At 45.3% G+C, this 15,408-nt stretch overlaps 2 protein-coding genes across 3 annotated transcripts in view; one reads left to right on the top strand and one right to left on the bottom strand.

Moving 5' to 3' along the window:
- Positions 1 to 15,408, bottom strand: part of INPP4B (inositol polyphosphate-4-phosphatase type II B) — a 1,184,089-nt gene that overhangs the window by 896,411 nt on the left and 272,270 nt on the right. The window lies entirely within an intron of this gene.
- LOC138658265 (uncharacterized) lies at positions 536 to 2,130 on the top strand. The gene is made up of 2 exons (XM_069745749.1): positions 536 to 983; positions 1,456 to 2,130. Exons 1-2 carry the CDS (start codon positions 564 to 566, stop codon positions 1,981 to 1,983), a joined length of 948 nt encoding a protein of 315 aa, XP_069601850.1. The 5' UTR covers positions 536 to 563; the 3' UTR covers positions 1,984 to 2,130.

Consider the following 15,408-nt stretch of genomic DNA (forward strand, 5'->3'; position numbering starts at 1 on the left):
ATGCGGATGGTACGCTGTTGTGACTGGTTGTGACTGGTCGTGACTGGTGGGCTACAGCGTGGTAGATGGGACGCAGTTTGGTCGGCATGACCGCTTCGTTCCGCCGCTGAAGCGATGCGGATGGTACGCTGTTGTGACTGGTTATGACCGGTTGTGTCTGGTGAGCTAGAGCGTGGCAGATGGTACAATGTATGGTCACCATGAGTGCTTTGTGTGGCTGCTGTGGGGAAGCGGGCGGTAGTGGCCTATGGCGCGGCAGATGGAAGTAGCGATGCGGATGGTACGCTGTTGTGACTGGTTATGACTTGTTGTGTCTCGTGAGCTAGAGCGTGGCAGATGGTACAATGTATGGTCACCATGAGCGCTTTGTGTGGCTGCTGTAGGGAAGCGGGCGGTACACTGTTTTGGCTTATGGTGGCCTATGGCGTGGCAGATGGAAGAAGCGATGGTAGGCATGAGCGCTTTGTGTGGCTGCTGTTGTTAAGCGTTTGGCACACTGGTAAAAGTATTGTTTAAAGGACTCTTTGTCAACCATGTAATTTTTTTTTATAATTATTTTTCAGATGTCAAATCGTGTGGAGTTCATCAGGGATTTCATCGAAATTTATCAGTCTTTTCCCTGCCTCTGGAAAATCAAATCTCCTGAGTATTGTAACAGGGAAAAGAGGAGGGAGGGTTACTTAAAGCTCATTGAGCTTTACAATCGTCATGCACCAGAAGAGGCAGCAAACGAAGCAGTTATTAAAAAGAAAATCCAGGCGCTCCGCACGGTGTGGAGGAAGGAGCTGAACAAGGTTCTTCAGACTACAAGGTCCGGAGCTTCCACTGAAGATGTTTATGTGCCAAAACTTTGGTATTTTGAACATCTTAATTTTCTGAGGGACCAAGAGGTGCCACGGACTTCCACGTGTCTTCGCAACTTGGCACCTGTGGAACAAATTGTTTCGGAGAACCACGCCGAGCAGGAGTCACAAGGGCAACAAGTAAGTAGCTCTTTGGACGAAAGTTCACCAATGTGTCCTATAATTACATAATTTTTCTCGGCATTTTATGTTTTATACTTCTGATTATCACATCAGTTTGAAGTTGTTACAAAAACATGTACACATAAGTAACCCTGTCGCAGTCAAGTATTATATGGGGAACTTAATATGTATGAAATGGCGATATATCTAAACCATACCAACTAAGCAATATAGAAAATAGTATCGCTTCAAGCTGCCGATGTACTCTTGTTGAGACTATTTAGACTATAAAATATTCGTCAGGTTCCCCTAGCAGTCAGAACAGTGTAGTTCAAAGTATTAAATAAAAGGGAGGGTTAAAGAATATTACTAAGCTTAAAATATATTATAATCTTTTTTTTACCTACTACGAATATATAGTTTGGATGCGGTTATGGTGGTACAACTTTTTGTTGCCGGGTTCATAACTTGTTTTTTTTTTCCCCCCCAGGATGACAGTGCGCAGGAGAGTACACTGGACTGTTCACAGGACTGCACGACAACAGATTTAGTGGAGGCTGCACCTGCCAGGACTCAATCGAGGCAAGGTCCAAGAAAACGGAAAGCCACCTCAGACGCCTCACATGAACTATTGAGCCTTGCAAAGAAGGTGTTGACAAGAAATGTTAGCCCTGCGTTGCAGGGGTTTGGACACTATGTGGTTGACAAACTGGCCAAAATGGACGACAACCAAAGAATACTAGCAGAGCGTCTGATTATGGAAGCAGTAAACAGGGGTACAGATGGCGATTTGGACAAGAACACTTGTTTGGTCTCTTCCCGGCCAATACAGCGGACAGAGCCATCAAATTACAATGGTTGGTCACAGTGTCAGACATCGATGCGACACAATGCTCACGTTTCCCACTTCGGCCAGCCACCCCCTAATAACTCCTACACGCCAATACCGTCACATATGGCTTCGCCCATCAGGCACCAAAGTTTTCAGCCGGAACAATCGTCGTATCATAATTTGTGATTTCCTAACTTCTTTTACATTCCTTTTTATTTTATTGTCTTGTTAAAATAATGTTTCAAATAAAAGCTTTTATTAGAAATTCTATCACTACTTTTTGATTGGTGTGTCTCGATCACAGCACTGTATGAGGGCACAAATTAACGTAACAAATTCATGTACAGTAAACTAATACAAAAAAAATGGAATGATAGTTAAACTAAATATTTTTATTGTAACAACCAAAAATGTCTTATTGGCCCGCCTACAACTGCTGGCACATGTCCCGCAGCTTCTGCAGCTCCTCCATTGCCACATTGTGCTGCTCCTGAATACGCGCCATAGTGTGGATTAGCTTTTCTATGCCGGCTTCAAGATCCTCCTTGTTCACAGTGACGACAGCTGTGGGTCAAAAAACATAACATTAATAACACAGTAGTCTCCCGATGTGTCTTTGCTTCTGTGAAGGAAAAAAAAAAAAACAGTCAGCATATAAGGGCAAAACTGACTTGGGGGGGGTGTTTGGGTTGGGGGTGAAAGAGTGGGCCTGCAACAAAATCAAAATAACTTTATTGTGGGAACCTACTAGGATGTTGAGGCACGGAGGGCACTTCGGGATCTGAGTCTGTGTCGAATGCCTTGTGCTGTAGGCGGCGGCGCTGTCTCTTTGCCTCTGTGAAGGGAACAAAAAAAAAAAAGGTCTGTCAGCATATATGGCAACACTGGCTGCCGGGGGAGGGGGTGGGGGGGAAGAGGGGACCTGCAACAGAATCCAAATCACATAATTGTGGGAACCTACTAGGATCTGGAGGAGTAGACCCGGAGGGCACAGATGTAGAAGAGGCTGTGCGGGATGCCTCGTGGCGGCGGTGGTGCTGTGTCTTTGCCTCTGTGAAGGGGAAAAAAAAAAAAAAAAGGTCTGTCAGCATATATGGCAACACTGGCTGCCGGGGGGGGGAGGAGGGGACCTGCAACCAAATCCAAATCACATTATTGTGGGAACCTACTAGGATCAGTTGTCTTTGACCCGGAGGGCTCTGGGACTTCAGAGGCGGTGTGAGAAGCCTCGTCGCTACGGCGGCGCTGTCTCTTTGCCTCTGTGAAGGGAACAAAAAAAAAAAGGTCTGTCAGCATATATGGCAACACTGGCTGCCGGGGGAGGGGGTGGGGGGGAAGAGGGGACCTGCAACAGAATCCAAATCACATAATTGTGGGAACCTACTAGGATCTGGAGGAGTAGACCCGGAGGGCACAGATGTAGAAGAGGCTGTGCGGGATGCCTCGTGGCGGCGGTGGTGCTGTGTCTTTGCCTCTGTGAAGGGGAAAAAAAAAAAAAAAAAGGTCTGTCAGCATATATGGCAACACTGGCTGCGGGGGGGGGGGAGGAGGGGACCTGCAACCAAATCCAAATCACATTATTGTGGGAACCTACTAGGATCAGTTGTCTTTGACCCGGAGGGCTCTGGGACTTCAGAGGCGGTGTGAGAAGCCTCGTCGCTACGGCGGCGCTGTGTCTTTGCCTCTGTGAAGGAAAAAAATTTTTTTTAAAAAAAAGGTCTGTTAGCATATATGGCAACACTGGCTGCCGGGGGGGGGAGGAGGGGACCTGCAACCAAATCCAAATCACATTATTGTGGGAACCTACTAGGATCAGTTGTCTTTGACCCGGAGGGCTCTTGGACTTCAGAGGCGGTGTGTGATGCCTCGTGTCTACGGCGGCGCTGTCTCTTTGCCTCTGTGAAGGAAAAAAAAAATTAAAAAAAAAAAGGTCTGTTAGCATATATGGCAACACTGGCTGCCGGGGGGGGGAGGAGGGGACCTGCAACCAAATCCAAATCACATTATTGTGGGAACCTACTAGGATCAGTTGTCTTTGACCCGGAGGGCTCTTGGACTTCAGAGGCGGTGTGTGATGCCTCGTGTCTACGGCGGCGCTGTCTCTTTGCCTCTGTGAAGGAAAAAAAAAGTTCGGTCAGCAGTTAGCTGTGCCACATAGTACTTTTCACCGTTCATACTGTCCCATAGCTGTTGGACATAGTGGCTCTGCAACGTTCAAACTGTCCCATAGCTGTGGCACTGCAACGTTGAAACTGTCCCATAACTGTGGCACATAGTGGCTCTGCAACGTTGAAACTGTCCCATAGGTGTGGCACATAGTGGCTCTGCAACGTTCATACTGTCCCATAGCTGTGGCACATAGTGGCTCTGCAACGTTCAAACTGTCCCATAGGTGTGGCACATAGTGGCTCTGCAACGTTCATACTGTCCCATAGCTGTGGCACATAGTGGCTCTGCAACATTCAAACTGTCCCATAGCTGTGGCACATAGTGGCTCTGCAACATTCAAACTGTCCCATAGCTGTGGCACATAGTGGCTCTGCAACGTTCATACTGTCCCATAGCTGTGGCACATAGTGGCTCTGCAACGTTCAAACTGTCCCATAGGTGTGGCACATAGTGGCTCTGCAACGTTCATACTGTCCCATAGCTGTGGCACATAGTGGCTCTGCAACATTCAAACTGTCCCATAGCTGTGGCACATAGTGGCTCTGCAACGTTCATACTGTCCCATAGCTGTGGCACATAGTGGCTCTGCAACGTTCAAACTGTCCCATAGCTGTGGCACATAGTGGCTCTGCAACATTCAAACTGTCCCATAGCTGTGGCACATAGTGGCTCTGCAACGTTCATACTGTCCCATAGCTGTGGCACATAGTGGCTCTGCAACATTCAAACTGTCCCATAGCTGTGGCACATAGTGGCTCTGCAACGTTCATACTGTCCCATAGCTGTGGCACATAGTGGCTCTGCAACGTTCAAACTGCCCCATAGCTGTGCCACATACTTTTGGGTACCTGAGTACTAACCTCTGCGAATCTCCTGGCGAAGCTCCTGCAGGCGCTCTGGACTTTTGGACTTGAGATCGCCCCATTTTTTCACTATCTGGGCCTTGCTGCGAGTTATCCCAAACCGCTTCCTGAGGCCCTCAGACACCACACGGACAACTTCCTCCTTGTGCTGGTTGCGGTGCAGCACCATCCCTGTGGTTTCATACTGCATCCTATCCATTGTTCCAATAAGGAACTTGAGCTCTGGGATGCCCATAGGTGGACCACGGCGACTGGCAGCCATTATCATGATGTCAGGGGACAAAAACAAGCTAGGGCAGGCACGCAGGAACGCTGTACGTCATCACGCCGTCATAGACCACGAGCGTACATTACGTGCCGCTCCGGCGTTATATAACGATCCTTCGAACGGCATTTACTATGTGCGTTCCTTTCTTAACGCTCAGTCGTCACAAATGTGACGCTGTTCATAAACGGCAACGCTATTGCGATGCCAATCGCGCGGCAGGATGGCGGAGCGCTGCTCCTCCTCTGGGCGTTGCTGTTCAGGGTCATTCCATCTAAAATGGCGGCGAGAATGCGTTCTGCTCCTCTGGGGCAGCCAGAAATCCTTTTTTTTATTAGTCAGATGGATGCCATGGATTACGAAGGTCTGGAGAGCCGCCCTGCCCACCCACACATCCACAAGCGAGAAGTGCTTGGCCACATAACAAGAATGATGGAGAGGAGGTTTGGCGTCTGCCGCAGTCAGCTTCAGCTGCGTAAAAAATGGGCTGACCTCCGCTATAAAACGCCACAAATGTTTGCTGAGTTGCGTGCGGAGGCAAGGCGAGGCAAGTACTAGTATGGGGGGATTGGGAGATGCATGCTGTCAGGAGGGGGGGGGGTTTGGGAGGGAGGCTTGCGCTCATGGTTGCCAACGTGACCTGAAATGCATTAAAACACATGCCCCGTTTTGTTAAAATTTAGTTATTTTCCAAGCAGAATATGCGTTGTCTGTGAGAAAACTTGTCGGGTTCCCTAATCTCAACCACCATCTTGAAATTATTAAGATGTCCATAATTTTTACTTTCTCAATTTCCCATAAATATTAACGGAGGAGGTTGGCCTACTGATGAAATAATACGTTTTCCAAAGACAGGAAGACCATTGAACACCAGAGCCCACAGACATGTCAGAGTATCGCACCCCTGTAAAGTGTGATCTCTATTTTATGTTTGAGTATATTGTAAGCTTTGCTCTGCAGCACTCAACATTTGTGTGTAAACATTGTGATTCTTTACTTTAGGTGTAGAGAGACAGCGGCGGCAAGTCAGACACACCATTGCCACCAGTACCCCATCTTCAGGCACCAGTGGGAGCCCACTGTCCGGGACATCACGTAAGTTCACAATCATTTATTGCATTTTTTTTTTAACATCACACGGGACATAACAGGGTAGCTGAAATATTTGAAGACATTACAGACGCAGTAATGACCCAGCGGCCTACCACGCCTCCACCATCTGTTGCGACCATGCACCCTCGCACCCCTGTGAAGTGTGATATAAATTTTATGTTTCAGTATATTGTTAGCTTTGATCTGCAGCACTCTACATGTGTTTTTAAAGATTGCGTTTGTTAACTTTCTGTGTAGAGAGACAGCGGCGGCAACAGGTACCTGCCATTGCCAGCAGCACCACAGCATCCACCACCAGCGGGAGCCCACAGTCCGTGACGTCACGTAAGTTAACAATCATAGATTACAGTTTTTCAACTGCATACGGGACATAAGAGGGTAGCGGAAATATTTGAATACATTACAGACGCAGTAATGACCCAGCGGCCTACCACGCCACCACCAGACAGCAGACGGCCTCGCACCCCTACACCACCCTCAACACCTCCCTTTCGACACTCCTCTTCCTCCCCCGGGTCGGCGGCATTCTCCCCAGAAGCTAACATACGTAAGTGACCAAAACAGCGAGCGCTTCCCAACGGCGTGTTCCATAGTTAACCAGATCTGTTATTATTTCCTTTTAGCTGCTGCAGCAGAGGCCAGATCGCTGGGATGGGACATTAGCAGCTCTGGTTCTGGCAATGAGGAACCGGCGTCCCTTCTCCGTAAGTATCAAGATAATGCGAGTGGTTTTCTGCTGGATGTCACCATAGACAACTAAAACTGTAAAATTTAATAAAATTTACATCGCCAGTGGAATCAACGTTGGTTCTCCAACCTCTTCTATCCACAGAACCGCCCACCGTAAGAGAGCTCCTGGCGAGACAATTGCGACTGGAGCGGACAGCAGCGCTCCTGCAGCAGACAGCAGCGCTCCTCCAGAGTCAAGTGGAGCAGCAGGGCGTGACGCTGCGACACCTCTTGGGCCGGAGATAATTTTTTTTTTGGGGGGGGGGTTATGTTATATTTTGTTGTAAAATAATTTAAAACCAAGAAAGTGTTACAAAAAAAACCAAAAATCTTCGCATTATTTCTTTAATGTTTACCAAGCTATAAGGGTTAACAGCACCATTTTATAGGCATCACATTTAAAGTTATTTAGAGAGGTTTATATGACAGCAAAGCAAAAAAAAAATTTTTTTTATACGGCGCGATCCTGCCAGGGTACAGCTCCAGAACCATTAAAGTACTGACAGTATTTTTCGCGACAGTCCCTTGCATCGTCTGCCTGTCTGCCAGATCCAAGAGCTTGAAGAGCTGTAAAATTATCAGGTTGTGTACGCCATTCCCCGGGCACAATATCTCCGGTTCTTGCGTCCACTGCATCAATAAACGAAGGAGGAGAATAGGAGCTCGTATCATGACGTCTCAGGAAATTATGGAGCACACAGCATGCCAAAACCACAAAGTCTATAGACGGCAGCTTCAAGTTGATAGCTGTGTGGAACACTCTAAACCGATTTGCCATTATCCCAAAGGCATTTTCAACCACACGACGGGCCCTCGACAACCGGTAATTAAAGATTCTGCGCTCCGGTGTGAGTGTTCTCTGTGCAAATGGCTTCAGCAAATGTGGATGAAGAGGGAAAGCTTCATCAGCGATGAAGACAAAATTTAGGTTTGCTTTTGTGTCTTCATTTAGTGGCAACAGCAGTTCATTGTTCCTCAAGCTTTCCCCAAATGAAGTGTGTTCAAAAACACCACCGTCGGAGACTCGACCATTCATGCCAACATTCACATCGACAAACTCATAGTTTGCATTGACAAGGGCCATGAGGATCACACTGAAATATCCTTTGTAGTTGAAAAAAAAGGATCCAGAGTTGGCTGGTTGCGTGATGCGCACATGCTTTCCATCTAATGCACCACCGCAGTTTGGAAACTGCCACAGCTCATCAAAATCGGAAGCAATCCTCTTCCAGTCATCCGCCATCTTGGGAAACTGCAAGATGAGAAGGAAACATGTACAAATTAGGTCAAATATATTATGCACATACACTCTCATGTGGACATCCTACAGTGATTGCTTCGGTGACTCAGAGGGGGTGCTAAACAATATATCTAAATAATATAATCAATAAAATTACGTTGGGAGCAGCAAATAAAAAAGGGTGGCGCAGGGTTGGAGCAGCACATATCAGAATGGAGCCGCAAAATGGTAGCAGCACATGTCAGAATGGAGGCGCAGGATCACAGCAGCACATGTCAGAATTGGGGGCAGAACATATACCTATAGAAATGCTCGCCATCATGTTTATTGATATTTGTTTATGTTATTTGAAAACTTTAAATAAAGAATTTAAAAAAAAAAAAAAAAAAAAAAAAGAAATGCTCGCCATCAGGGCGTAGAACGGGTTCAATAGCTAGTATAATATATCGACATAACACAGCAGCCAAACAAATATAGTAGTACCTCCATATAATGCCTTAAGCTCTGCACAATGGCCTCGCATGTCTCCGGAATCACAACGCTCAGGAAAGGTCTGGAAACAGCTGCGGAAAACTGCAAATCCTGAAGAGACCTTCCTGTTGCCAGGAAGCGCAGTGTCACCGCCAACCTTTCCTCCACGGGCACGGCTGCACGCATCGGCGTATCACACCTTTGTATGAGTGGCGTAACAGCAGACAGTATTATTTTGAAGGATTCCTCGGACATCCGAAGGTAGTTTCGGAAATCTTGAGGGTTATTGTCACGTAACTCTCTTATGAGACCCATGTGTGACAATGTGGATCTTTTCTGCAGCCAGCTCCGGGTCCACATGCGACGTTTTCGTTTAGGACGTCTCTCCTCTTGGAGACGTGCTGCCTCAAACACCAGGGCAGCAGCAACAACAGAACTCTCATCGGAAGTGAGCATAGTTCCTAAAAAGAAAACAAACGTACAATAAATACACGTGCTTAGAAAACAATGTTCTGACCATTGATCTAATAACTATATATGTTACTACTGGTATTAAATGGGGCAGTCAACCATCTCGATCTGTAAAAGGATTAATTAATTGGGCCACGCAACAGCTGTGTACCTGAGGTTCTCAGGCCTACCCTACTCAAAGGAACAATCAACCACACTCCAGCGTTTATCCCCGTTGAAGCGCAACATATGCTACGCTGTAGCGTTATACATACCTTTTGCGGTAAAAGTCTAGTAGTTAAAAGTCCAGGGAATCCAGCGAATTTAGGAGTTCTGTTCACAGCACGTGCTACAGAGAGAAATGAATAGCGCGCTCGAGAGCTCCGGTTTTATCCGCTGGGAACAATAGTCCTTTGTCGAATGAGCGCACAGTATTGTACCGCCCAATCAGCACACGGGAGGTGGAGAATTCAGCGCTCCTACGTAGCCTGCTCCTCCGCCCTTTACATCGTATACAATATCGTGCACACCTTTGTCACACCATGCGATCATGCCGCCACAGCGGGACACTGGACGACGAAAGAAAGTTTCAAACGATGTGCTACGACGTACGATTCACAGCGGGGTCCCTGATCGCAGGAGCGTGTCACACGCTGCGATATCGTACCTATATCGCTCGAACGTCACAAATCGTGCCGTCGTAGCGATCAAAATCGCACTGTGTGACGGTACCTTTAGTCAGGGAAAGGGGGATGAATCTTGGTACAAATAATCCCCCACTCCTGGCAATGCAAACACCCCTTTTCTGCTGGCTATAAAATCCCAAAAGCAGCCCAGGTTCTCTTTCCTTGACCATCGACACCAAGAGGAGCCTTCTGTGCTAAGTAACCTGTGGGACACCAGCATTAATCACCGGCATACTCGAACCCCTGCAATATCCCCCTCTATTTCACACCCTGACTGTTGCAACCCCTTGTTTCCATATACTGTATCTCTGCAGTGCTACTAAACCCTTGATCTTCATCTAGGGAAAGCTGGTGTTAGGTTTGGTGAGCTGCTAGTATGTATGTGTTTGAGCTGCTAGTATGTGTGTGTTTTAGGTAACGTGGGTGGAAAGTTGATAGGTAATTGTGTATTATTATTGTTGTGCTGTTACTGCATCTTATATTAGTGTGGTAGTTAATAAAAATAAGCGACTGTTGACTTTTGGTGTGTATAATAAATATTCTTTATTATTAGCACATGGTTTCGCTCAGTCGCAGTTCTTACATATACTATAGGACTGAAATAGCATAGGGAACAGAAAGCATTATTAGTTGTATATTAATTATTAACAGTCAAGGTCGACACAATAATATCAGAGCCAGCTTCAACATTGGCTTATGAGTTCCCCTTTAACACTAATGCAGACATTTAAAGAGAGCTGACCAGTCCTAGCAGAAAATCTTTCGACCATGAATAATGTTCTATGCTGCCCTATGTCAGGATTTTAGTTTAAACTCATAAGAATATAAATTTGGAACAGAACAGAAGCATCACTAATAATAACATTAAATCTTAAATTTAGTGGGGCACTCAATCAATTCTCCAAAATGATTTATACCTAGCAAAATTAACACTATGACCCTGAAGCAAACAGAACACAGTGATCCCCTGGGACATAGTGTTTTAATAAGAAGTTGCACAAAACTTAGGGCACCACGCCATAGACAATTTGCATAAGAGCAAATTTGATTCACATTACTATTGTCAACACTAAAGGAATTTTATTCGAGAACAGAATCCGCTCACTCAGATTGTACTTAGCAACACTACAGAAAATTATACACTGTTTAGTAATTTGATTCTCTGCACTGCTGGGTGCTTAAAACCTGGTTATCACTGGCAATGAGATTTCCAATGATGCAAACTCTATTAAGCTAGCTTGCAGGCATTTCTATATAGATGGCCTACAGTTTCCAATTCCGTACATGTCCACACAATATAACTGCTATTCATTTAGTTCATAAGTGTACCAGAAGTAGAAATAAAATGAAAAGATTCAAAGCATCTGCTTTTGGGAGCTACGTTGCTCAGCAGTCAAAATAACCACTTACTTGCCTTAGATTATTTACTTTCCAATCAGCTCATTTGCCCACACAAAATGGAATAAACAACACAATCTGAAAATAGACTATAGACCTTCAGAAACTCTAGTCTTATAAAGAGCAGACTCTTACAGAAAACCAAAAGTAGCCTTTATGCTGGAATCATAAGTGCAGTATTAATGGCAGTTTTTAACCCCTTAATCGCATATGACGTACTATCCCGTCCAGGTGACCTGGGACTTAATTCCCAGTGACGGGATAGTACGTCATATGAGATCGGCCGTGCTCACGGGGGGAGCGCGGCCGATCGCGGGCGGGTGTCAGCTGACTATCGCAGCTGACATCCGGCACTATGTGCCAGGAGCAGTCACAGACCGCTCCCGGCACATTAACCCCCGGCACACCGCGATCAAACATGATCGCGATGTGCCGGCGGTGCAGGGAAGCATCGCGCAGGGAGGGGGCTCCCTGCGTGCTTCCCTGAGACGATCGGTACACGGTGATGTACTCACCGTGTACCGAGCGTCTTCTCCCTGCAGTCCCCGGATCCAAAATGGCCGCGGGGCTGCATCCGGGTCCTGCAGGGAGTACTTCCGGGTCGCCTGCAGGTGCTAGTAAGCCTGCAGCGATGTCAGTGAGATCGCCGATCTTACAGAGTGCTGTGCAAACTGTAAGATCGGCGATCTGTGATGTCCCCCCCTGGGACAAAGTAAAAAAGTTAAAAAAAAAATTTCCACATGTGTAAAAAAAAAAAAAATTACTAAATAAATAAAAAAATATATATATATTATTCCCATAAATACATTTCTTTATCTAAAAAAAAAACAATAAATGTACACATATTTAGTATCGTCGCGTCTGTAACGACCCGACCTATAAAACTGTCCCACTAGTTAACCCCTTCAGTGAACACCGTAAGAAAAAAAAAAAAGGAGCAAAAAACAATGCTTTATTATCATACCGCCGAACAAAAAGTGGAATAACACGCGATCAAAAAGACGGATATAAATAACCATGATACCGCTGAAAACGTCATCTTGTCCCGCAAAAAACGAGCCACCACAAAGCATAATATGCAAAAAAATAAAAAAGTTATAGTCCTGAGAATAAAGCGATGCCAAAATAATTATTTTTTCTATAAAATAGCTTTTATCGTATAAAAGCGCCAAAACATAAAAAAATGATATAAATGAGGTATCGCTGTAATCGTACTGACCCGACGAATAAAACTGCTTCATCCACTTTACCAAACGCGGAACGGTATAAACGCCTCCCCCAAAAGAAATTCATGAGTAGCTGGTTTTTGGTCATTCTGCCTCACAAAACTCGGAATAAAAAGTGATCAAAAACTGTCACGTGTCCAAAAATGTTACCAATAAAAACGTCAACTCGTCCCTCAAAAAACAAGACCTCACATGACTCTGTGGACCAAAATATGGAAAAATTATAGGTCTCAAAATGTGGAGACGCAAAAACTTTTTTGCTATAAAAAAGCGTATTTTAGTGTGTGACGGCTGCCAATCATAAAATCCGATATAAAAAACAATATAAAAGTAAATCAAACCCCCCTTCATCACCCCCTTAGTTAGGGAAAAATAATAAAATTAAAAAAAGTGTATTTATTTCCATTTTCCCATCAGGGCTAGGGTTAGGGTTAGGGCTAGGGTTAGGGCTAGGGTTAGGGTTGGGGCTAGGGTTAGGGCTAGGGTTAGGGTTAGGGTTGGGGCTAGGGTTAGGGCTAGGGTTAGGGCTAGGGTTAGGGCTAGGGTTGGGGCTAGGGTTGGGGCTAGGGTTGGGGTTAGGGTTGGGGCTAGGGTTAGAGCTAGGGTTAGGGCTAGGATTAGGGCTAGGGTTAGGGTTGGGGTTAGGGTTGGAGCTAAAGTTAGGGTTAGGGCTGGGGCTAAAGTTAGGGTTAGGGTTGGGGCTAAAGTTAGGGTTAGGGTTTGGATTATATTTATGGTTGGGATTAGGGTTGGGATTAGAATTAGGGGTGTGTCAGGGTTAGGGGTGTGGTTACGGTTACCGTTGGGATTAGGGTTAGGGGTGTGTTAGGGTTAGGGTTTCAGGTAGAATTGGGGAGTTTCCACTGTTCAGGCACATCAGGGGCTCTCCAAACGCGACATGGCGTCCGATCTCAATTCCAGCCAATTCTGCGTTGAAAAAGTAAAACAGTGCTCCTTCCCTTCCGAGCTCTCTGGTGCACCCAAACAGGGGTTTACCCCAACATATGGGGTATCACCGTACTCAGGACAAATTGGACAACAACGTTTGGGGTCCAAGTTCTCTTGTTATCCTTGGGAAAATAAAAATGTGGGGGGTAAAAATCATTTTTGTGGGAAAAATAAGATTTTTTTTATTTTCGCGGCTCTGCGTTGTAAACTGCAGTGAAACACTTGGGGGTTCAAAGTTCTCATAACACATCTAGATAGGTTCCTTGGGAGGTCTAGATTCCAATATGGGGTCACTTGTGGGGGGTTTGTACTGTTTGGGTACATCAGGGGCTCTGCAAATGCAACGTGACGCCTGCACACCAATCCATCTAAGTCTGTATTCCAAATGGCGCTCCTTCCCTTCCGAGCTCTGCCATGCGCCCAAACAGTGCTTCCCCCCCACATATGGGGTATCAGCGTACACAGGACAAATTGGACAACAACTTTTGGGGTCCAATTTATCCTGTTACCCTTGTGAAAATACATAACTGGGGGCTAAAAAATCATTTTTCTGAAAAAAAAAGAATTTTTATTTTCACGGCTCTGCGTTATAAACTGTAGTGAAACACTTGGGGGTTCAAAGTTCTCACAACACATCTAGATAAGTTCCTTGGGGGGTCTAGTTTCCAATATGGGGTCACTTGTGGGGGGTTTCTACTGTTTGGGTATATCAGGGGCTCTGCAAATGCAACGTGACGCCTGCAGACCAATCCATCTAAGTCTGTATTCCAAATGGCGCTCCTTCCCTTCCGAGCTCTGCCATGCGCCCAAACAGTGCTTCCCCCCCACATATGGCGTATCAGCGTACACAGGACAAATTGGACAACAACTTTTGGGGTCCAATTTATCCTGTTGCCCTTGTGAAAATACAAAACTGGGGACTAAAAAATCATTTTTATGAAAAAAAAAAAGAATTTTTATTTTCACGGCTCTGCGTTATAAACTGTAGTGAAATACTTGGGGGCTCAAAGCTCTCAAAACACATCTAGATAAGTTCCTTAGGGGGTCTACTTTCCAAAATGGTGTCACTTTTGGGTGGTTTCAATGTTTAGGCACATCAGGGGCTCTCCAAATGCAACATGGCGTCCCATCTCAATTCCAGTCAATTTTGCATTGAAAAGTCAAATGGCGCTCCTTCCCTTCCGAGCTCTGCCATGCGCCCAAACAATGGTTTACACCCACATATGGGGTATCAGCGTACTCAGGACAAATTGCACAATAAATTTTGTGGTCTAATTTCTTCTCTTACCCTTGGGAAAATAAAAAATTGGGGGCAAAAAGATCATTTTTGTGAAAAAATATGATTTCTTATTTTTACGGCTCTGCATTATAAACTTCTATGAAGCACTTGGTTGGTCAAAGTGCTCACCACACATCTAGATAAGTTCCTTAAGGGGTCTACTTTCCAAAATGGTGTCACATGTGGGGGGTTTCAATGTTTCGGCACATCAGGGGCTCTCCAAATGCAACATGGCGTCCCATCTCAATTCCAGTCAATTTTGCATTGAAAAGTCAAATGGCGCTCCTTTCCTTCCGAGCTCTGCCATGCGCCTAATCAGTGGTTTATCCCCACATATGGGGTATCAACGTACTCAGGACAAATTGTACAACAACTTTTGGGGTCCATTTTCTCCTGTTACCCTTGGTAAAATAAAACAAATTGGAGCTGAAATAAATTGTGTGTGAAAAAAAGTTAAATGTTCATTTTTATTTAAACATTCCAAAAATTCCTGTAAAACACCTGAAGGGTTAATAAACTTCTTGAATGTGGTTTTTTGAGCACCTTGAGGGGTGCAGTTTTTAGAATGGTGTCACACTTGGGTATTTTCTATAATATAGACCCCTCAAAAAGACTTAAAATGAGATGTGGTCCCTAAAAAAAAATGGTGTTGCAAAAATGAGAAATTGCTGGTCAACTTTTAACCCTTATAACTGCCTAACAAAAAAAAATTTTGGTTCCAAAATTGTGCTGATGTAAAGTAGACATATGGAAAATGTTACTTATTAAGTATTT

This window comes from Ranitomeya imitator, chromosome 1, assembly GCF_032444005.1.
Source record: "Ranitomeya imitator isolate aRanImi1 chromosome 1, aRanImi1.pri, whole genome shotgun sequence".
NCBI lineage: Eukaryota > Metazoa > Chordata > Amphibia > Anura > Dendrobatidae > Ranitomeya > Ranitomeya imitator.

Coding starts and splice junctions, on each gene's coding strand:
- LOC138658265 (XM_069745749.1), top strand. CDS start 564: ATGTCAAATCGTGTGGAGTTCATCAGGGATTTCATCGAAATTTATCAG. Junction 984..1,455: donor AGGAGTCACAAGGGCAACAA/GTAAGTAGCTCT, acceptor TTTCCCCCCCAG/GATGACAGTGCGCAGGAGAG.